Source organism: Uloborus diversus, chromosome 5, assembly GCF_026930045.1.
Source record: "Uloborus diversus isolate 005 chromosome 5, Udiv.v.3.1, whole genome shotgun sequence".
Taxonomy (NCBI): Eukaryota; Metazoa; Arthropoda; class Arachnida; order Araneae; family Uloboridae; genus Uloborus; species Uloborus diversus.
Window position 1 is genome coordinate 157,708,395 of NC_072735.1, and position 22,330 is coordinate 157,730,724.

Below are 22,330 nucleotides of genomic sequence, written 5' to 3' on the forward strand. Positions count from 1 at the left end.
GTAACTTGAAAATATTAGCATGAAGGGGAAAAAATGTTTAAATTTATCTGCTTATGTCATGTGTTATTACTCCTGGTTTTGGTTCAAAATTTAGTAACCATTTATTCTTAACATTGAGAACGAACTACCGTCTAAAACATTCTAGAAACCAGTCAAGGGTGTGAATCCTTTTGAATTCCCGTGACACACTGGGGAGGGGTCTCTTCCGGTATCCCGGTTAAACATTTCAGAAATCTGGCAAGCCTAATTTATAGTAACCCTATGTGAATAGATGTTTCCGTTCTCTTTGTTTAGATTTGTAACGAAAAATACCTCTCGCGCAAGCGCTGAAACCAAAAATTGACGCCAATTAAAAAAGATCGCCAGATTCCCAATTATCGAAATCTTCCCTAAAAGATTCACAATGGTCTCATTATGAAAGAATTAGCTTTGGTGTAACTGCGAACAGATCTGTTCCTTGCCGATGTGCTTGGCTTGTTGATCCATTCAGGTCAAATTAAAATTTTAAAAACGAAAATAAAAAGAACTTTTTAAATAAGAATCACAAACACAGAAATTAATTGAGAGACACTGAATGGTGTAACAAGTATGTTAATTTATTTCAGGATGTGTGTGACCTTCTCAAGGGCCAGCTTCTGATTTTGAGGGGTGTCATTTCCGTAAAAGAGGGGAGGGGGAGGGTCATAAGTGTCATTTAGGCATAAGTAGAGGAATAAATAAATACCTTTGTGTGGAAAAGTAAATGATGATGTCTTTTTCATCCAAAAGCTCACTATTTTCATTGAAAAAAAGGTTCCCTGAAACCTTGAAACACGTGTATGCACTAATCTGCTGATTTTGTGCATCAAAACGTTTTTGATCACCATTTACATAAATAGAGGGTTTTGAATGATTTTTTTTTTTTTTTTTTGAACATAAATGTCATAACCACAGCTTTAATCTTTCTTTAACCACTTAACAGGGGGTATAATTCCCCCCCCCTCCCCTGAGCCATGCCTGACAAAATATTTGTTTAAGAAACAAAATATTTGCCATAACGAGTATTGTAAAGTTGTGTAATTCGTGCTCAAAAGGGAAAAGTAATTGCTCTATTATATGAAGGCAGAAATCAAGATGCTGTGGATAATGTAAGTAATGGCAGAGCAAAAGGGAAGTTGAAAATAACATTTCTTTTTCATGCTATATTGGTTTCTAATGCAAGACTAAGAGTTGTCCTGGTTTTCCTAAAATTTGTATTTTTTAAAAATTGTCCTAATTTTTTTTTATTTTTATATTATGCTTAAAAGGTCAATTTTATCCTTCATGATTAAATGAATTCTTTATTTCTTTGTAAATTTCCTTTTTCTTAACATTAATATTAATAAAACTTAAATGTTTTGCCAGGTAAGAAAATAAAAAAAAATAATAATTAGCTCTACAGGTTCCCTCAAAACTGGCATTTTTTTCTCAGTTAGGAATTTCCTATTTGTGATATGTGCATTCATAGTTATAAAACAATAGTAAAACGGAAAATATTTATTTCTTTTTCATTTGCATAAGTTTCTGTCTAGTTTTATAAACAAATTTTTCCTTCAGATTTCGGAATTGTACTCGGGTGCTGGATCTACATAAAAGAAATTACGAATAGATCATTGTTAGCTAAGGATGAATCCGTTCAAGAAGGGGACATCCTCACAAAGGTAACAGGTTATTTATTTTAAAAGTTTCTCTTTATCATAATCAGAATATTTCTAGAATGAATTAAAAATCTGTAGAAAGTACTATTTTGTTAACAAGATCTAATGTGATTTCAAACATTTGAGCCTGTGATGGTAAAGTATTTGTGTCCCAACTAAATCTTTGTCAGGTGACAAAAGGAACAAAATTTGCACCCCTCTGGGTTCAGGGATTAATATCATACATTCCAGTTAAATCCTTGGTCAAAAAGACCCAAAGTCTGATCATAGTAAACAAAATGCTTCTAATGCTTGCCTTATGACCTTGCTTATGAACTCGCAGCCAGGCCCATATTTAAGTCAATGCCTACAAACAAAATTAGTCATCACCTTAAAAGTACTAATTTGTTCTGTGAAAAAACACTTTTCTTTTTTCAAAAAACATTACCTTTTTTTTGGTCATTTACATTTTTTAATAGCTTATGTTCAGGCATTTTAAATTTTTTGGGGGGCATTAACTTTTTAAGTCACGGATGCAATTGATTCCACCCCCCCCCCCCCAATGACAGGCCTGGCGATCTGACTGTATTATTTGTAATTCACTGGATACAATTTTCAGTTATGAATGCCCATAATAATGTTTTGAACTGGAATCAAAAGAAGAAATAGAAAAAAATCGCCCAAAATGTATTTCAAGTCCATGGTTTTATAAAATGGTGAGCTATTTTATGGAGTTGTCATTGCTCTAAAAGTTGCTTCTCAGGATCTCAATGTATTTCCTGTCCAGTGGACATTCTCAAATCAGCAAATGGTGAAGCTGCATATTACATGCAGTGCTGGGGGAGAAGAATTCCTCCCCTGCATGCAGAAGAATTCCTCCCCTGGAATGTTTGGTTGATTGCTGTAAAAATAACACAAATTTAATATAAAAAGTTTGCAATCGCCTTTTTAACTAAATCAATGTCTGCTTTTTGAATTAAAGGGGCATAAGTAATCTGAACTAAGCTTTTCTGGTTTGACAAACATTCCTCATCCATGACATCTAACCTATAAAAAGCAGGGTTGTTCTGTTTTGTCCACCCCGTGAAAAAATCGCCGGAAAAAACCTGGAAAAAAACATACTGGACAAAATGTCATTGTGTCCATTTTGTCCTCTTTTTCAGTAAATTGAAAGTTTTTAGATAAAAATTTGAAGTTTGAAAACAATAAATAATTATATATAAATTCTTCCTATTCAAGTAATATTTTAATATAAAAATAGCATAGATAAATATGTATACAAACAATTGATTGTAAAATATTTTTAAGTGAAAATGAAAAAAGTAAGATCAGTTGAAGTTTATGTAAGTGTGTATATAAATCAAATGAGTGTTAATAAGTTATAATGCATGTAATAACAATAAAAAAAACAAGCACATCAGCTGTAAATTTTGAGATGTCTATATGAGATATGGAGCCTTATTGCCCATAATAAATCCATTCATAAAATTAAAAAGTAGAAATGAAAAGTTTTTATAAAGGTTGTAGTCTCGAAACATTAAAAATCATATTTAAAAAAAATATTTAAAAAAAAACTATTTAATATTAATAAAGGATATGTTGACATTGACAAGAAGTGAAATCTGTTCTTGTCTTACAAATACAAATGTGATGATCAGAAACAGGCTCTGAACTCAGCTAGGCTGTTCCTAGTCAATTTATTAGTCCCCAATGAAGATTAATGGCCCTTTTAAAGCTATCTATCCCCTTGCTCATTATAGCCTCTTCTGGTACACTGTTTTTAGTACCCACAACCCTACTAAAGAGAGAATTTTTCTTAATTTGTATGACATAAACATATCCTTAAAAACATGCTGAATACATAAATATTTTACTATGGGGTGGCACCAATAAAAAATTGAAAAATATAACAGTAAAATGTTTTTAGTCTATAAATTTTGTTTTGTATGTATGTCTGCAAGTATTCCCTTTTATTTTACCATTCAGTCTAATATCTACTATTGTAATATATAACGATGTAATCCCGCCCAATAGCTTATTGACATTGTTAAATTTTATTACATTTAAGTAAATTATGATCTAAAATTAGTTGCACCAATGTGTAGTTAAAATTTTTTTTGGATTTATTAAATTCTGAAGATGACATTAATTCTGTTTTAATTAAATGATTAATTCATAAAAATAGATAATGTATTAGAATTACATACTAATTTTACTACACCATAACAATAAATTTATGCATGAATGATTAGTTAATTTTCCAATTTTGTCCAATTTCTTCCTGCGTCCCGGACTTTTAACCAAAAAATTGACAAAATACCAACCCTAATAAAAAGGGGTGAGTCTCCCAAATATTTTTTTCCCTTCTACAGCACTGAATGTACGACTTGCTTTTACATTGCCACTGATTGGCATTATGAAATAAAGTAAGGTTAACCCTCCTCCCCTAGAACCTTAGACTTTAAGCAATGTTGGCACCATAGTTTGTTATCTACTTTGGAAACTATTTTGGTCCAACTTGGAAGAAAATTCCGACTTCTAATAACCGAAAAATACCCCCCCCCCCAACTCCCCCCACAACAAAATTTATGTTTTTGACAATGGTCCGTTAATGTAAGGTTTTTTTTTTTTTTTTTGTGGGCCAAAGAAAAGAAGAAAGGGTGGGAAGAGGAGACCATCACCTGTCCTGTCCATTTATTTGAGCTCATATTTATTTTTTCTTCTAAAAATAGAGGTGAAGAGATGGTTAATATGCCATTTTTTTCATATGTGTAACTTATTGTTCTCGCAAATTACATTTTTTAAGAATATTATTTTTCAATAGTTGATGAAAATTATTTGTATTTCAGATAAATAATAATAGCATTGATGGTCTTTCGTTAAAAGAAGCCAAGAAGCTAATTGAAAATACGAAAGAAAAGCTGCACCTTGTAATCAGAAGAGAAGGCAACAAATCTACGGATAACCAGGATCATGTATCTAGTCGATATATTCCAGAAATTATCAACATTCCTAATAAAGGTAATAAAATAAATATGCGATTAGCATCTGTGTATTGAAAACATCTTCCGGTAAAACAAAAATATTTTTTACACCGAATGATTTGTAATATATTTTTTATAGCTTTGAAACTGTTGCTATTTTAAACTGTAGTTTTTGAATGATTGCCAACAAGGAAAAAATCATAAAATGAAAAAATATGCAGTAGGGTAACGGCACCAGTAACAGACATTCGTAAGTTTGGATTTTAATAATAAGAATTTTAGGTGGGTTAAACTGATGCTGCTATGGCCCATGAATATGGTGCAACCATTTAGTGTTATCAAAGTGAATTTTATGAGCCAGTTGGTATTTACAAGGCAGTGGTAGAAGGTTTTGAAGAGCCATCATGAGGTCAGCTGGTGTTTCAAGTTCATTTAAATTTAATTCGGCTTTAGTTCTAAAAATAATGAACTTTTGCACATTTTAAAGAGAAAAAGTCAATTTTGTCCATTAATCATCCTTTCATTATCCTATCTGTTACTGGATATCATCAGATCCTTCAGTGTCTGTTACTGCAATTGGACCTTTTTTCGAAATTGAGCAAATAAAAATAGAATTAACTGACTCAGAGGATCCAGAAACAACCAAACATTAGATGAGATGTAGTTGCATGAGAGAAAAATAGTTTAAAATGTCTAAATATATTAAAAGGATCAGAAAATTGAGTTAACCTGATGTTTTAAGCCTGTCTGCTGCTGGTGCCGTTACCCTGCTTGAGGTATTCCTTTTCATAGAATTATATCTTGGGTGCATTATTGATACAATATAGCATAGCTACCATCTCTCCTGATCGTTTCAGGATAGTCTTGAATTTTGATACCTTCTTCCGTACTCCTCAATGCAGTAAATGTCTTCCAAATTTTCATCAAAACAATGAAATTCTAGAAAAGAAATTTTTAGTGATTGGAATTAAGGGAAACTCTCTACAGTGAAACAATGGCAATGGCAAAAACAAAATCCTTTTGATACACAAATATGAAAATTATATATCTATGATCATTTTAAAAGCATTTTAATGTCATTTTCTTTCTTTTAAAAACTTTAGTTTCTCAAAAACCTTTTGCCCAGTTTTAGTCTCCTTATCTCAGAAAAGATATTTCTGTATTGGAAAGGGTTACTAGACTAGTAAGGGGACTTTCTGATTTAAACTATGATAACAGACTTAACAGGCTTAATATGTATAGCCTGGAGCAAAGGAGAGTCAGAGGGGACATGATTCAGTTGTTTAAATTTATCAAAATGAAAGATGTTAAAGGGTTAAATTTTTGCACAAAAAGTAGGACGAGGGGTCATTGTTTTAAGCTATTCATTTCTCAGGCTAACCTGGAAATTAGAAAAAAATTACTTCTTTAGTAGGGTCGTGGGAACTTGGAACAGCTTACCCGAAGAGGCGATGATGAGCAAGGGGGTGGATAGCTTTAAGAGGGCCTATGATCTTCTTTGGGGACATTGACTGACTAGAACCAGCGTAGCTGGGCTCAGAGCCTGTTGCTGGTTGTCACATTTGTATTTATGTAAAAATGCAGTGAAATGTTCCCAATTTTTTCCTGCTGCGAGAAATGTTCATTATCTCATATAAGGAAAGCGAACTTTTTCCTCTCTTAAAATAGTCCTCCTCCTAAAAGTTGTAGATTTCAAGTCCTATACAGGCTTAATTTAAGAAATCCCTACTTGAGCGATTCCACAACTGATTGATTGACATTTTAAAAACAAAACAGTATATATTTTGTGACATTCAATGTGAAATATACATCATGCAAATGATATTTTCCCCTGGACTTTTGTATTTTTTTAGCTCAATTTAATGGTATAGTTGAATTTCTGATATGCATTTTGAATGATTTTTAAAAATTTGTTAAAAACGTGGCAATTGACCTACATTTAAAAAAAAAGTAGAATGTCAGTCAGTTATCATGCTTTTAACAGTTTTTTTTTAGCTATCCAAAATGTATTTAGAGAATTCAACTAAACCATTGAATTCAACTTAAAAACTATAATTATCTAAAAGAAAAGATCTTTTGTACAATATATATTTTGCGCTGAATATCTCACAAAATACATACTGCTTACATTCGACGAGCTCAACCGGTAGCGACCGGTCGATTGATCACGTGACAGCTGTGATGTCAGCTAATGCTAAAGCATTGGAAGTGACATTATTATTTTAAACGGTGAGCTACCGCTCACTCATCGACCACAACCACTGTTTTGTTTTTAAAACGTCAGTCAGTTACCCGTGAAATTGCTCTTTTAAAACTTGCTTTTAAACTCAAACTTTTGTTGTTAAATGTATCTATGAAAAGGCTCCTGAATTTTATTAATAAGTCTCTTTAATTTTCATATTTAAATGTTGGCGGCTATTGTATGGAATTCTAGTGTAAATTAAATGTTGATTATTAGCAAAACAAAATGAAAAAAAAAAGAAAAAAATCCTTGAAAATTTCTGAAAGAATGTTATTTGAGTGAAAATGAATGGTACTATGGATAAAATGATATAAATAATGTAAACTAAAATTTACTCTTCAATATACTGCACCCAAATACAAAAAATTGCATCTAAAAAAGTAGCAAAAGGAATATCTTATTACAACTATGAAATAAAAATCCTTTACTTAAATTTAAAGTATGCGTGTGTGCGCCTTAAGATAAAATGGAATATTTTTTTTAAAGATTTGCTGCAATATAGGGTAAACCAAAGATGTCAGACAAGACATGATTCTGTTATTGACATTGATTAAAATGGAAAATGCTGATGGTTTAATTTTCTACAGGGTTATCAAAGTGAATGATCGTTGTTTTAAACTTTTAAATTCCTAAGCCCCTAATCTTGAAATTAGGAAAAAATATTACATCAATAGAATGTTGTAGGCATTTCAGATTTTTTTTTTTTGGAACCAACTGTTGCTTGGGGCTGGGGGGATTGGTTAATTGACTAGAACCAGCCTAACTGGGCACAGAGCATGTTGCTGGTGGTCTTTTTTTGTGTCTGTGATAAAAATGTTGTATTGGTTAATAAAAATGGTATTGATTATACTTACAAAATATCAGTAACAGTTAATAAGCAAAATAAAATGTTTAAAATTAAACAAAAGAAACATGAATAACAAAGTTCGAAGTGCATTAACTGGACAATTGTTTTTCAAGTTATAACCAAAGGCAGATAATGTACATGTGTAATGTATAAAATAATAAATAATATAACTCCTTTAGTTGCTGTTTGATAAACAAAATATTGCTCTTGATGTAGCTTTTGAATTCTTACCAGGGCATAAATAAAAGAAATGTTTTGGATATGGGAATTATTATACTGCCGTGTGCAGGTAAAGCGCAGTCAAATTTTTATTTTATTTATTTATTTATTTATTTATTTTTATTTTATTTTTATATTTTATTCTAATTTATTTATTTATTTATTTATTTTTCTTTTTGCATTTGTGTCATCTAATGTACGTTAGCTTTCTTGTACAAGCTTGCTTATTTGATTTCTGCTGAAGAAAAGGTCTAATTCCAAGATATCCCTATGGTTAATATTGAATCCAACACACATTTCTTCAAATATTGAAAACTCATTTCTGCAGATACTGCTGTTTACCTGCACAGGGCAGTATAATGTTTTGGTGTAATACAATTTTTATTTGTGTGTGTGTATGGTAAAAATTATAAGTGATGCATTTTATACCAATTTTTTAACTTTTGAAAAAAAAATAATCTAGATGTTCCCTCTTCTCCGAATTTTGACATTTCCGCCTCCAGATCTCAGTGGAGCAATCAAAATGTATATGTCCAGTCTCCTACTAGAGGTATGATAATTATTGTTATAAAAACCCCCTTTTTTTTAATAACTGGAAAAATTTATCAATTTTTGCACATGCCTGCATCTGTTCTGTACAATAAGATTAAAAATTTGTATTTCTATCCAGCTTTCTTTAAGCGTTCCTTAATAGATTTTTGCTTAATTCAAAAGTATGAACAATACTATGTTACACTTAATCTTCCTTTTATTTTGCAGATTTCAAATCCACATTGGAAAAGATCACGGATAAAAATAACTTGTCAAGGTAATGAAAATGTAACATTGTTCTGTGTGTTCAACTGTTCAAAATATGGATAAATTTTAGACTTTTTTTTTTTTTTTTGTCAACGCCTGGCTTTTATTGTCAAGAAAGGAAAAGAAAATATTCTCAATGCTAAATGATGATAGTTCAATAAGGATTTACCTTCAAGATAAAAAAAAAACTATAATTGTCACAGATATTAATAACCTCCTTTCAAACTATTGTACTAAAAACAGAATTTTTCTTAATTACAGTTTCAGATGTTTATTAAATTTTTAAGCAGCTCAATTTGGTTATGCACTTTTTTCAGTTCTAATTTTAAAAGGAGAGGAACAAAACTTATTTCATTCAATTTGTACTGTATAACAGATGTGCACAAAAAAGCAATTTTTTGCTCACATAAATTTCCCAACTTAATAAGAAATCCTTGCACATTTTTAATTTTCATACCAATCAAAAATTGATTTTTTATAGATGATGAACTATGTTGAAACTTTCTAAGTTGATTTCTGTGGTGTCTTTTTGTTTGTTGGTGGCCATTTTTATTTGCAGTACAACTTTGATTTAACGCTACCTGATTTAAAGTTTCCTCAATTTAATGATACATTTTACTGGTTTGGTACCGATTTAACTATATTGAATGTATATGCTCCTTGATTTAACGATATAATAGATATAACCTATAACCTTTTCCAGTCCCTTGAGAATCGTTAAATAGGGGTTATACTGTTTTTTTTTTTCCAGGGAATGAAGCTGTCCCCCCCCCCCCCAACTTTTGCTTTTCCCTTTTTCACTGGTTTCATTTTTATAGAATGTTTTTTTTCTTTTCAACCATTTTGATTCACATTTCTTTTTCCATCACAGTAACAATTCTACTTGCTTGCAGCTGCATTATTTATTAGAAATAATTATTTTTGTTTAGCTACTTTAGATCAGCAATGATAGCAAAAGTTTATTTGTAAAAGGTTTTGAATTAACAATTTGAACTGTCTTATTGTTTAATCTCAGATACTACATTTTTGGCTAAAAGTAAACAAAAATATATATTTTAGTTGTCCAAGAAGACCTAATTGAAATTGCTAAAGGACCTAATTGAAATTCAAAGAGATAAGGAGAAACACTACACTCTAAACACAATACAATCCATTTTGACCATATGCCTTGTTAGTTCCAGTTAAATAATGAGATTATTTTTCAAACATTTCCTTAGTTCACTGCTATGGTCCTATTGTATGATCAATATTTTATCATTTCTTGCAGATCCCAGAGTAATTGGAACCAGAATTTGCCAGAGAATACCTTCAGTCGTTCAGAGAGCAACAATCATATCCTAAACCATTCCCACCTTGCAAATCGGACGGATGATTTGTATTTGCCATCAAGGCCCCCTTTACCTCAAGGTATGTCCTTGATATCTGTTCTCTCTTTACTGTTTATGTTTATGCTGTGAAAAATGACATACACTGCCGTGCTAAGCGCAAAAGTCGTATCTGCAGCCGAGTTAAAAATGAGAAATTAATGTTTAAAGTTTGACGCCTCCATATATTTGATTCGGATGCAACTTTTTCAGCTTTTATTTAAAAATATTTCCCATTGACAAATAACCATAAAACATTGTCTTTTGGTGAAATATGTGGCAAAGAAGCACCAGGTGATCCTAACTCAATTTTAATGAAAAGTGCAGATACCACTTTTGTCCTTAGCATGACAGTAGAGTGAACTGAGGGGATTTTCTTTTTGCATGTTAAAGGAATTTTATGTTGCACTAGTGGTATCCGCACGACTTTGCACGTAGTTGAAAATTAAAAGGTCTTTCGGTTCGCCTGTATATTTACAAATAATGGATGACGAATTTCTCGCCAATTGGCTATGTTCATTCGCTCTCCCATTCCACGTCATGATAATTTCGTAATTTACTCGTCCATCTTATGATAATTTTGCTCCGGAAAATGTTCTTAAAATTGGTATAGAAAAAAAATCAAATTTTCAAAAAATCACCTTGAGGTGCACACCCTTATACTACAAACCAACTTTGTGCCAAATTTCATGAAAATCGGCCGAACGGTCTAGGCGCTATGCGCGTCACAGACATCCATACAGACTTTCCGCTTTATTATTAGGAGAGCATGTGAGAAAACACCTTTAATCTAGGAAAAAAAAAATTATTCAATTTGACACCAAAACTTACATGTTGAAATACATATAGGGGCGAATTAGAGCTGGAACGTTGTCCCAGTGCTGCATTTCTAAAGAAATAAATAATCCTTTCTTATAAAATTGTCCTTTTTGTCAGTTTTTGCCCCATGTCCTGGCAAAAGTACCATTTTACCTACAAAATGATTAGCTCTGAAATGAAGCAAATTAATTTACTTCTACAACTGCTAATATATAAAGATTGTTGTTTATAAAATCTAGCTTAAGCTATATTATTTGCTATTTTGCTCCTGTAAGACAATAAAAGACTTCTAAAATTTCATTTTAACGGCAAAATGTGCTTGTTGTAGAGTATGATATGCTGTAGCGCCCGCCCTTGCCAAGAGTGGCCCATTTCTCTCAAATAATATGGAACATTCCCTCAAGATACAGACCTCCCTCAACCTTCTTTCTCCCAAAAAGAGAAAAACCCCTAAAAGCATCCTTATGATTTCAATGCTGCATTGGGCGCACCAGCAATATGATTACAGAATATAAAAAAATTTCATGATACTTTGTTCTGTGTTCTAACTAGGGAAAATTAAATATAACTTATCTGTTCTGACAATATGTGCTTGGTTATTAATGAAGACTCAATTTTGAGGATGTTATTGCCTAAAATAGTTAGATGCACTGCAAATAATGATAGCGGGTTTTAATTTTAAAATTGCAATTTACTTATTGAATGACACAGTCAAACCGTGATGTCTCTAACCCCCTCATCGTGAAACCCTCAATGTCTCAGAGGAAAAAAAATTCTCCCTTCATTTTACATAAAAATTCTATTGTGTTTTCTATAGGTATCTCGAAATTTATTTTTCAAAACCCTTGATATATCAAACTTTTCGTCACAGAAGCAAGCTTGGCACTTAACCAATTTAGGAGACACCTGCTTGTAGGGCTGACAAGAGGCCATGTCAGCCTAATTGGAAACTAGGGGCCTGGCTCTTTGAGTAACCCGGCTTGAAATCAGAGTAGTATAAATGTTATACATTTTATGGAGGGGAAGGGGTTTCGGGCGGCGGAATTGACAAGCCTAGGCTCTTGAGGGCCCTGCCTGCTTGTAAACCTTATCCCGTTCCTCAGGAAAGTATAAAAATAGAGGATTGGGGGGGGGGGATAACATAGGAGTGTTAGTGTGAGTAGGGTCTGTAAGCTCCTTCAAAAATCCATTAATAATCCTTTATTTAGGAAATCTTTTGAAAAGCCCTTTAAACTCCTCCATTTTTAGTTTCAGACTACCTAATCTTCATCTGTGACAGTCTCTCAATGCATATCAATTTACTCACTTTTACAACTAAACAAATATTAAGATTTATAACGTCTCTGAATCTCCCCTCTATCTAACAACATCAAAGATGTAATTTGAAATCGAATTTTTGGAGCTACACTTTTAAAAAATACTGGGAGAGTGTTCCAGATCCCTTTCCTTCTCCATTGTCATCAAACATGGCCTACAATTGCGTTTTGCAAGCTTCAATTGCAAAAAGCAAAAAAAATTCTGGGGAGACTCCTGGAATTCCCTAGCATCATCAAAGATTGAAGAAGAAAAACTTCCTAATCCTTATGAAATATATATAGGCAACACGAAATATATATAGGTAAGACAATATGCATACACATCATGTCTCTTATTGTGAGAGTTACTAGTGAATTTTTTTCAAAACCTTGATAACTCAAAAACTCTAAGTCTCAAAATTTTCCCTCTTCCTGAGAGATTTGAGAAATTGAGGTTGTACTGTATTCCGGGCAGTACTGATATTAAAACTATCTGAATTTTTGAAGTACAGTGAAGCACCATTTATACGTTTCTCTTTTATACGTTTTTATCAATTACATGTTTTTTAAATTGGTTCCTGCAGAGTGTAACACACATTAACCTATACCTATTGTACGTTTTTTCATTTGTACGCTTTTTTCATACAGTCTCTTCAAAAATGCACAAATGGTGCTTCACTGTAGTTGCTTTTTAAGCTAATAAAACAGTTTCATTTAATTTCATCTTTATTTGTCTACATACATGAATAAAGTTTTCAGATTTTTAAATTGTAATACCTTTAATTTCATGAGCTACATGTTTTGTGTTGAGTGTTATATTTCTTCCTGGATGCATGCATAATTTGTAATTTATTGTCATTATCTTTAATTTAGATGGAAGAAATGACAGTTATGAACATGGCTTCCGACGTTCCACTGCTCTGTAAGATTCATAAGTTATTCGCAAAATTTTTTGTATTATCTTTTGTCTTGTTTTCACTAATTAAATGCCTGTACCCTGTAGTTCCAGTAATTTTTTGAAATTGCATATTGTATTGTTGCTAACTTATTAATTTTTGTTGGCCTTTGTCCTTCATGCTAGAAAAAGTTTTAAATTTAACATTTAAAACAAAAACAATCTTTAATCTTCCTAATACTTTAATAAAACCTTTAATTGTGTTGTATTACAAAAACCTTAAAGTTAACATCAGTAAGGCCTTCAAAAATTTATTTCTGCTATACAGCTATTCATGAACTTACATATGGACACTGATAAATTTGTATCAGGAAAGCAATGCCAGTCATTGTAATTATCAATTGGTTTTACATTTGCAAAATAAACTTCTTTTAATGTGACTTTTAGCAAATATTTTTGGATAAAATATGTAATTTGTTTTCTTTCTTGCCGTCATTATATTGTATTTTCTCTTCAGGACTAGTAGCTGCAATGTCCCCCCCCCCCCCCGTCCTGCCTATTTGAAAATCTCAATCCTATTGCATTCTAGTTAGTCCAAATAAACACTTCATAAAAATTTGATTAATTGACGAAGTTGACATTGTCTGAAGATGTGGTTTATGATTAAAATAGGAAAACACTTCTAATAGCGTAAGATTTCAGAAATAAGGAAAACTGTTGTTCTGAAAACAGTTGAGGAAAAGCCTCGAACTGTTGAATTACTCAAATGCAGTGTTAAACTTACGGCAACAGTTGAGAATCTGGAATTGTGGAATTCTTTTGCTCAATCTAATTTCAATCATATATTTTCTGCTACAATACTTTTATTTTCAATGTAAAAGTTAAAATTTGTTTTATGTGTGTCCTATGACTTATTTATTGGAACTTGTATGTATCACATTTTCAATTAATTTTAAGTAAATTTTTATTTTGAATGAAGGAAAACATTGAGTAGAATTATTTCAAATGTAAACATGAAAATGTTTTGTTCGAAAAAAAAATTATGTCTAAAATAGTCCTGTAAGGTTCTGATATCATTACTTCACATCTTTGCTTTGCTTCATTTATTTTGTGTTAGTACATTTTAAGCTGAATTAGTTCCAAATAATGAATATAATTTGGTTGCTGACAAAACCTTAGCTAAAATAGTTAGTGTTAATTTGAGATTTTATATCAACTAGTTTTACTTTCAAGGTTAGATTTAAAACTCCTAATTCCTCCTAAAAACTCTGCTTTTTCGATTTTATTTCTTTCCCTTCTTTAATTCTTTAAAGTTTCAAAAACAGCAAAAAGTTTTGCTACTTCTTTTCTCCTGCTGAAAAACTTGATTTTCCCTGCTATGAAACATTTTTTCTGCTGCATGACTTAATTTTTCATACTCCAAGCACTGCTGCACATCCCTCCAAGAATGCCCCCTGTATTCAAAAGAAGGTACTGCACTACAGTAAGTAGATACCACAGTGGCCATAGGTACAAAAACTAGGTGGCTTACTTTTTGTGTTTCATTTAATGTTAGTATTACAAGCCAAAATATGTATAAGAATTTGGAAAATCTATTTGATTTTCTATTGTATAACTTTAAGAAAGATGTGCTGCAAAATTTTACTTCAGAACTCATTAAAAGGTTTTCCTCTTATAAATTATCCCAGCTTTCTTCTCCAATATTTCAAAAATGGTGGCCAAAAAAACTATTTTGAGTTGACATTCATTTAATTTGAATTAAAAAACTTTAAACTAAATTTTGCAGTGTTTTTCTAAGTCTTTGCTACATCAATCAATTTGGTAATGTCAAAATAAATTTGAAAAATTTGCATTTTTAAAATTATTGTATGTTAATTTGTGTGATTGTTTTAGTGTGATTTACTTTTCTCATTTCCATGCGGTTTTTTCAGACCTGATCCACGATTCATATCATTCCAAAAAGATGGTAGTGTAGGCATCCGTCTTACAGGAGGTAATGAAGTTGGAATATTTGTGACAGGTGTCCAACATGGAACATCTGCCTTCCTGCAAGGTTTACAAACCGGGGATAAAATATTGAAGGTATTTCTGTGAACATTTTTAGTATCATTAATTAAATTAAATTTATTTTATGCATTTGGGAAACCAAGATCTTTTTGATAGAAATAGTTATTTTAATTTAATTTGGGATCTTTGTAATAAGACTTAATTTGTTGAATCAATTAAGGCAGTAAGAAGCAAAGGGATGCAAGTGGCAAAATTAAAAATTTGGAGATAACCAGTACACATGGTAGGTGAACCTCTCCTCTGTCTTGGGGCAAGAGATGGTACTAGTAGCCGTGGTAGTTGCTGCTATACAGCATGATTCAGAAAAAAAATGTCAGTGGAAGCCTACCTAGGATGTTATCTTTAAACACGTTTTACTCAAAACTTGAAAATGTCCACTTACATGTCTTTGCTTCTCACTGCTTCGATTGTTATCTTATTACACTAAGGGGGGGGAAAATGTGTATTTGATGAGTTCGCATAATATTTCTTCTTTCTAAAAAGCATACACTTTTTAAATTAGTTTTATATTTCTTGCAGTTAAAAAAATGTTTGTACTTCTCTTATAAATGGGGATCATATTATCTTTGGTCTTCAAAGCCCAAGTATATATTAGTTGACCAATGCTTCTTCATCTTTAAAAGTTTATTTGCATGAAAATAGTAATTTGATAATAGTATAAAGCAAATATCTATTTAATATTTACATTTAGCAAACCTTTTTATTTTGGAGGAATTAAAAAGGATAACAGCTACAGAGTTAAAATGAAAAGGCAGCATTTTTCTCTTGAAAAAAAATCATACTACCTAATCATAAAAGTGTTTTTTGCGCATCATAAAAGTGTTTTTTAAATTCATATGGCTTCTTGGCAATTTATGACTATTTTTGTTCTGGTTTCTTTCTTTAATATCAGCAGATGTTCATTTGGTTAATCTTCTTATTTGATGATAGTTTTCAGAAAAAATATTGCTCGTGAAGTTGCATTTTTTATTGGAAACCTCTTTTCAGTTTTGCTTGAAATTTTTTTTAAGAATTAAAAAAAAAAAAAAAAAAACCTACTATCAAGCTAAAGGAGTTGTTGAAAGAAGGACATGAAATGTGCTGATATGATAGCAATAATGTGTGGCATGTCTACAAAGTAACAGAATGTTGTCTTTTAGAAAAATAGGCAGAAAGATTTCCTTTCCTATGTCTTCAAAAAAGAATCTCTTAATTGAAGAACGGAAATCCGTCTGCTGATTTTTTTAAAAGACCAAATTTCATCTTCAGTACTGAAAAGTGGCACCTATGATCATGGCATTTGTTTACATGTGATGGATTAAATATATCTCTTTTGCTTAGGTGAATGACATAGATATGCGAGGCTTCACCAAAGAGGAAGCTGTAGCATTATTGGTTGGAATACAAGACCAAGTTAATTTAATTGTTCAACATAGAAAAGATGGTGAGTTCCCTCTCAATCTCTTTTGCTTTGCATTTTGAGGATAGGTTTTCGATTTGTGTAGCATGAAATTTTGATGAAAATCACTACCTTTTTTTTGAAATTTCTCAATAGTTAAATAATTTTAAATGCAATAAAGTGTAAGTCTTGTACAAAGGTTCACTTTAATTTTTAAAACTTTTCATACCTCAACAATCACTTATGCTGAGTACTTTTAATGTTATGAAAAGTTAAAGAATAGTAGCTTTGTGTATTTTATCAGAAGCTTTAAGTGCAGACTGATTATTTAGATTTTTTTAGTCCCTAAATCACAGTATCCAATTAAGTGATTTTTATTCTTCAATAGAAATTTACAGTGCAGATTTTTTTAAAAAAATTTTTTAGTACCAGAGCTAAGTGATTTGTTGATGAAGATAAGTTTAGTTGTATTGCTTTATCCCTACCTACTTGATAGCAGAGTTTAGAATTTTCTAGTCTAAATTTTACAAAAATTCTTTCAATCCTGAATCAGGGAATTCCTTGGCAGTGAGTTACTGCTAGTGTGCTTCTCATATGCGCTCTAACTACCTTTGCATCTTTACATGCCCTTCCTCCCTAAAACTTTTCCACCAAACCACAAAAACGTTTCAACAACTAAATCTTCATAAAAAAAATATCTTTAGTATGAATCAGATTTTCCAAAAAAAATTCTTGATTGCAGGCATAATATGTCGGGAATTTTTCTCTTTTGAGAGTAATATTAAGTCATTTACATGACCACATGCCCGGTTATCGCATCCAAAGACTGCAGTTTCGTTCTTATTGGAACTCATCTGCCTGGATTAGTGAATTACCGAACTAGAGGCAAATGTCATCTCATTGAAGCAGAAAGTGCCAACAAAATGATGGATGAAGTAAATCTATCTCATCAGCGAGTGTCCGCAGCATGGTGTGGTTCGACTTGTAAATTGAAGACAAAGCTTGTGTATTTAGCAGCAAGTACCGTCCCTAAGCCAGGGCTAAGGCGGAACTACATGCAATATACCAGACTGCCCGGTTATCACATCCAGGGACTGCAGTCTCTCCTGACTGATGAGTTTTAATAAGAATTAAACTGCAAACTCTGGATGTGATAACCAAGCTGTCTGGTATATTGCATGTAGTTCTGGCCTTAGCTCTGGCTGAGAGGCAGTATCTTACTGATAAATTAAGTCATTTGTTTTGTGGTCAATTAATTTCTTTCCAATAGCTAACTAGTACCAAGGTGATGATAAACTAAGAAATAGAATGAGATGAAAAGGAATGGAGCATTTTTACTGTCATTTAAGCTTTTCTTTTTGTATTGATCAAAGCCATTTTTGACTATATGACTGTGTGCAGGACCCATTCAATGTGAAGTTTTGAAACCATATACCAAGTGATCTAGCATTTTAAAAAATACACAGCTTGATTTTTTGTGCATTTTTATAATTTAGTATTTTTAGTCGTATGAATTGATACTATCATTTTTTGACTTTATTTATCCGTTTTTTTAAATTTAATTTCTAGAATATGAGGATGTTATCAATCATCAGAAAGGCGATTCCTTTTATATCAGGTAAGGACAGAAGAACCTGCGTCTTAAAAACTTTTCCTTTTCTTTTGTTTAATGCATTCAAAGTTCAAAAACATTACAAGTGTTTTCTCTTTATTGCAGAACACATTTCAGCTATGAAAGCAATGTTAAAGGAGAAGTAAGCTTTAATAAAGGACAAGTTTTTCATGTGATCGACACTCTATATAATGGCAATCCAGGCTCTTGGCTTGTATATAGATTGACCAGAAATGGGCAAGAAATACAAAGAGGTGTTATTCCCAACAGCCAAAGGTAATTTATAAATGTTGTAAATACTATGTTTTATATCATGCATGAAATTCAAATTTTATGGGATGGTGGAGTGAACAACTAACATGAAATGGTTTTTACACTTAAAATGGAGTGAGAAGATAGACATGTTCCTGTCAAAAGTTATGAAGTAAAAATGGTATTGGTTTGGTTGCATGTTTTACTTTATCACCAAGTAAAATTTGCCATTTCACCAGTTTGTGAGTCATTGGTATGCACTTTTGGGTACCTTGGTATCTTCCTTAACGTGAAGGAAAGTGGGAGGGATAGAAAATGCAGAGAAATGTAGCATAATATTTTCTTTGTAAACACATGCTTGCAGTAGTAGTATAATTTTTTGAATTATCTTCTTTTTATTTACAATTTTTCCTTGAACCGTCATGTTTTTAAAGTGTTAAATTTGTGAGGCAAATGCAAAACTGGCAACAGTTTTTCTTTTTCGATTTACTAATTTCATTTTACTTGTAGCTTTAACATACTACTTTTATTATAAACTCGCTTTGATGGAGTGCATCTGAAACTCCTACCTTCTAGAGGTAATCTGAATCCTTAGACGTTTTCCCTCAAATTAGTTTTACCCCAAACTATAAAACTCCAATTGTTTACAGTACAATTTTTATCTTTTCTTTGCCCACATAAGATGCATACATCACTTTCATTTTATAAAAAACCTTATGTTGTAATTCACCCAAAATCAAAGAAATGAAAAACAAACTGTTTCCTTTTTTTCTGAGTTTTTTTTTTTTTTTTTTTTGATATGCTTATGTTTAAATTTTTTTGAAACATTCTAATTAATACTTTCAAAAATCTACTTTTAGAGCAAAGGAATTGGCTCAAGCACAGCAAACTTCATCAAAGAAAGAAGGCGACAGCGACAGTCGTGTAAACTTTTTCCGTCGAAGAGCTCGTCGTTCTAAGTCCCTATGTAAAGATCACTGGGAAGATGTTGTTCTTGGTTCGTATGTTTGACTACATTTTAATTTTCATTAGACTTAAAGTTAGGCTGAATATTGATCATTTGTTTAAATTTGACTTTGACTTTCTTGCAGCTGATACAGTCACTCGATTCCCTCCATATGAAAGAGTTATCCTAAATCAACGTAAGTTATTCTTTGAATTTTTGTGCTTAGTTAGTAAAATGATTTAATTATACACTCAAATCTGTTTCTGTACGGTGGATAGGGATCTCATAAAAAAACACAAAAAAAAAATGTTTGTTTTAAAACATAATTTTGTTGGTGTGGAAAATAACTTCATCTGTTTCATAAATAATTTCGGCAATTGAGTCTCAGTTTGACTGAAATTTTCATATACCACACAAAAAAGTTTGCACAGAAGACCACACAAAAACAGGTTTTGAGTGTATAAGGTGTGTATCGGGGTTTAATCCGAGTTCAAAAAATCTGTAGCAAATGAGCTAAAATGGCTAAAAAAGCTTTAGCAAAATGCTAAAATGTCAAAAGCTAACGTTCATATATCTTTCTAACTGCCAAAATGTGTTTCAGCTATAGTTGGAAACTAAATTCGAAGTTCAGCCATGACATCTTTAAAGAAATAAATATGCAGTAGCTGCTTTTATTTTCAACTGGTCCACTCCTCTCAATACATGAGGTACTGAGGGGTCATAATACTCATTAAGACTAATAGTTGTTGAACTTACTATTAATTTTAACACCTTAGCTAAGATTTCTAATTAGATTATCTTGAATATAACCATGCAAGCTTCCTCTCTGGATGTGTGTATCATTTCTTTATTTAGGTTTTACTTAAGCAAAAAAGTGAAAATTACTTGCACTAAACCTGCTCTTAGCTTTTTTTTTTTTTTTTACATAAAAACAATTACATAGATTGGAAAACTTTTACATGCAACATTCATGACAAAATATTGATTTCAGCTTTTTTGATAATAGGACTTCTTTTTTTTTTTTTTTTCTTTTTTTTTTCAAAGCTCAGTGCTGAAATGTATGTTGTGTTGAAGGAATTCCTCATATGTTTCCCTTTTTTTTATGCATATCGTATAATATGTACACAAATGCACATACATACACTCATAAATTATACATATATAATAGAAATTCTGTATAAAAATATTAATGTAAGCATAGTATTTTTTTGCTGGAAAATGTTTTGATAGTCAAAATATTGATTCACTTTTTGAAAACAAGGGTTTTGTCCTACCTTCCTAAATATTTTGTGCTGAACTAGTTAGGTGTGTAAAATCAGTTTCATACTTTTTCCTTGCATGAAAGATCATCTGTTTTATTCTGCTTAGCTATAAATTATTTTAAAATAGTATTTTGCATTCTATTTCTTACATACGCAGAAAAATATTTTAAACTAAAGTTTTAGGTTGAATTTAGCAATAGTAATCTCATTTTGTAATGTTTATTTTGTGTTTTGATTTTCAGCTGGATTTATAAGACCAGTTGTGATATTTGGACCAATCACAGACATAGTTAAAGACAGACTTTTGAAAGATTACCCAGAATGCTATGCAGCACCACGTATGTAGTAATCACTACTTTTTTAGCTATCACCAATTGTTTATTACTCTCACTTGGCTGCAGTTGATGTTCCTTTGATTTTTGGAGCTGGGCAGAAAAAAACAGACGCCACCACCTGGGAAAAGGGACATGCATGTGAAGTTTGGTTGTGTGGTGGACGCTGTTTCTTTCTGAAAAGGATTGTGTAAAGATGAAAGGGTAGGGTAAAAATAAAATCCAGGGGACAGGAACCATTTGAGACAAGAAATCTAACCTAGTGGAGTCCTACCAACTGGATTGGACTTCAAAAATCAAATTTAAAAAAACAGCATCATTCAGATAGCAATACTGTACACTAGTGAAAAGTATTATTAACTAATGCCGTGAAAACAGTATAAATTAAATAATAATAATAACCGAAAACAAGAAAAAAAATTTTTAATGATTTTTGAAAAGAGCATTTGATTTTCTAAAATATATATCTGTTTCTAAAGATAAATCAATTGCATGAAATTCTTAATTGTTAATTCAAAGTCGACTGTCTGAAAAAATTTAGAGCTTTAAACGCAGTTGAACATGAAAAAGAAAATGTGCAATTAGAATCCATAATTCACATTGAAAATTTTTTAAAAACTTATCTTGGTATTGTCCAGAAGGGCTAGTCAATCCCCATGAATCTAAATATTTCCAAGAAGTCCAAAAACAATTGTGGGTTGCAAAGGACATCATCCTTTGCAGACTAATATGTGAGCAGATGAGGCCTCATCAGCAGAACACCATTGGCATTCTGAAAAGGTCTTGTGGCCCTCACAAAATGTAAGGTCTCTTGTATGTCCACTCAAAAATCTGGAGTAGGTCGCCTGGTGGGATCTTGAGTCTGAGAGATTCACCTGGGCATTTTGCAAAGTACCTTGAGTGGGTGGGAGGAGTTTTCACTTTCCCTGAAATTTTACTCATGTTGAGTACATAAAATCAAAATGAAAAATTAGTTAGTGTTCTGTTAGTCACATGTAAATAAAAATGATTTCACATTTTTGTCAAGTATATTGATGTAAAATCATCTGTAATTGGGGCAAACTTAACCTGGCAGCATTGTGAAGGCTTCTCAGGTCCTAATCACAACATTACGATGCTGCTAGACTGGATTTGCCTCGACTATAGTTCAAATGCCCTGTTAAACTAGATCAAATTGAAATATCTTTTTATTGCACATTAAGTTTTATTTTATTTAACTTTTATTTTTTACAGAATCTGAAAATCAGTTGGAAGAAGAACAAAGCAATTTAAAATCACCTGGGATTATACGATTAAGTTCCATTAGAGATGTTATTGATAAGGTACTAAAGTAAACTATGCCCTTTGTCATTTTATTATTATT

At 31.6% G+C, this 22,330-nt stretch overlaps 1 protein-coding gene across 1 annotated transcript in view; it reads left to right on the forward strand.

The window, feature by feature from the left end:
- LOC129223217 (tight junction protein ZO-1-like) overlaps positions 1-22,330 on the forward strand; it is a 619,137-nt gene that overhangs the window by 564,767 nt on the left and 32,040 nt on the right. The window contains exons 8-18 of the mRNA XM_054857781.1: positions 1,576-1,679; positions 4,505-4,676; positions 8,707-8,755; positions 15,050-15,200; positions 16,506-16,608; positions 18,133-18,181; positions 18,281-18,451; positions 19,288-19,424; positions 19,519-19,569; positions 20,878-20,973; positions 22,201-22,289. Coding sequence (XP_054713756.1) covers positions 1,576-1,679; positions 4,505-4,676; positions 8,707-8,755; positions 15,050-15,200; positions 16,506-16,608; positions 18,133-18,181; positions 18,281-18,451; positions 19,288-19,424; positions 19,519-19,569; positions 20,878-20,973; positions 22,201-22,289 — 1,172 coding nt within the window. The remainder of the gene's footprint in view (positions 1-1,575; positions 1,680-4,504; positions 4,677-8,706; positions 8,756-15,049; positions 15,201-16,505; positions 16,609-18,132; positions 18,182-18,280; positions 18,452-19,287; positions 19,425-19,518; positions 19,570-20,877; positions 20,974-22,200; positions 22,290-22,330) is intronic.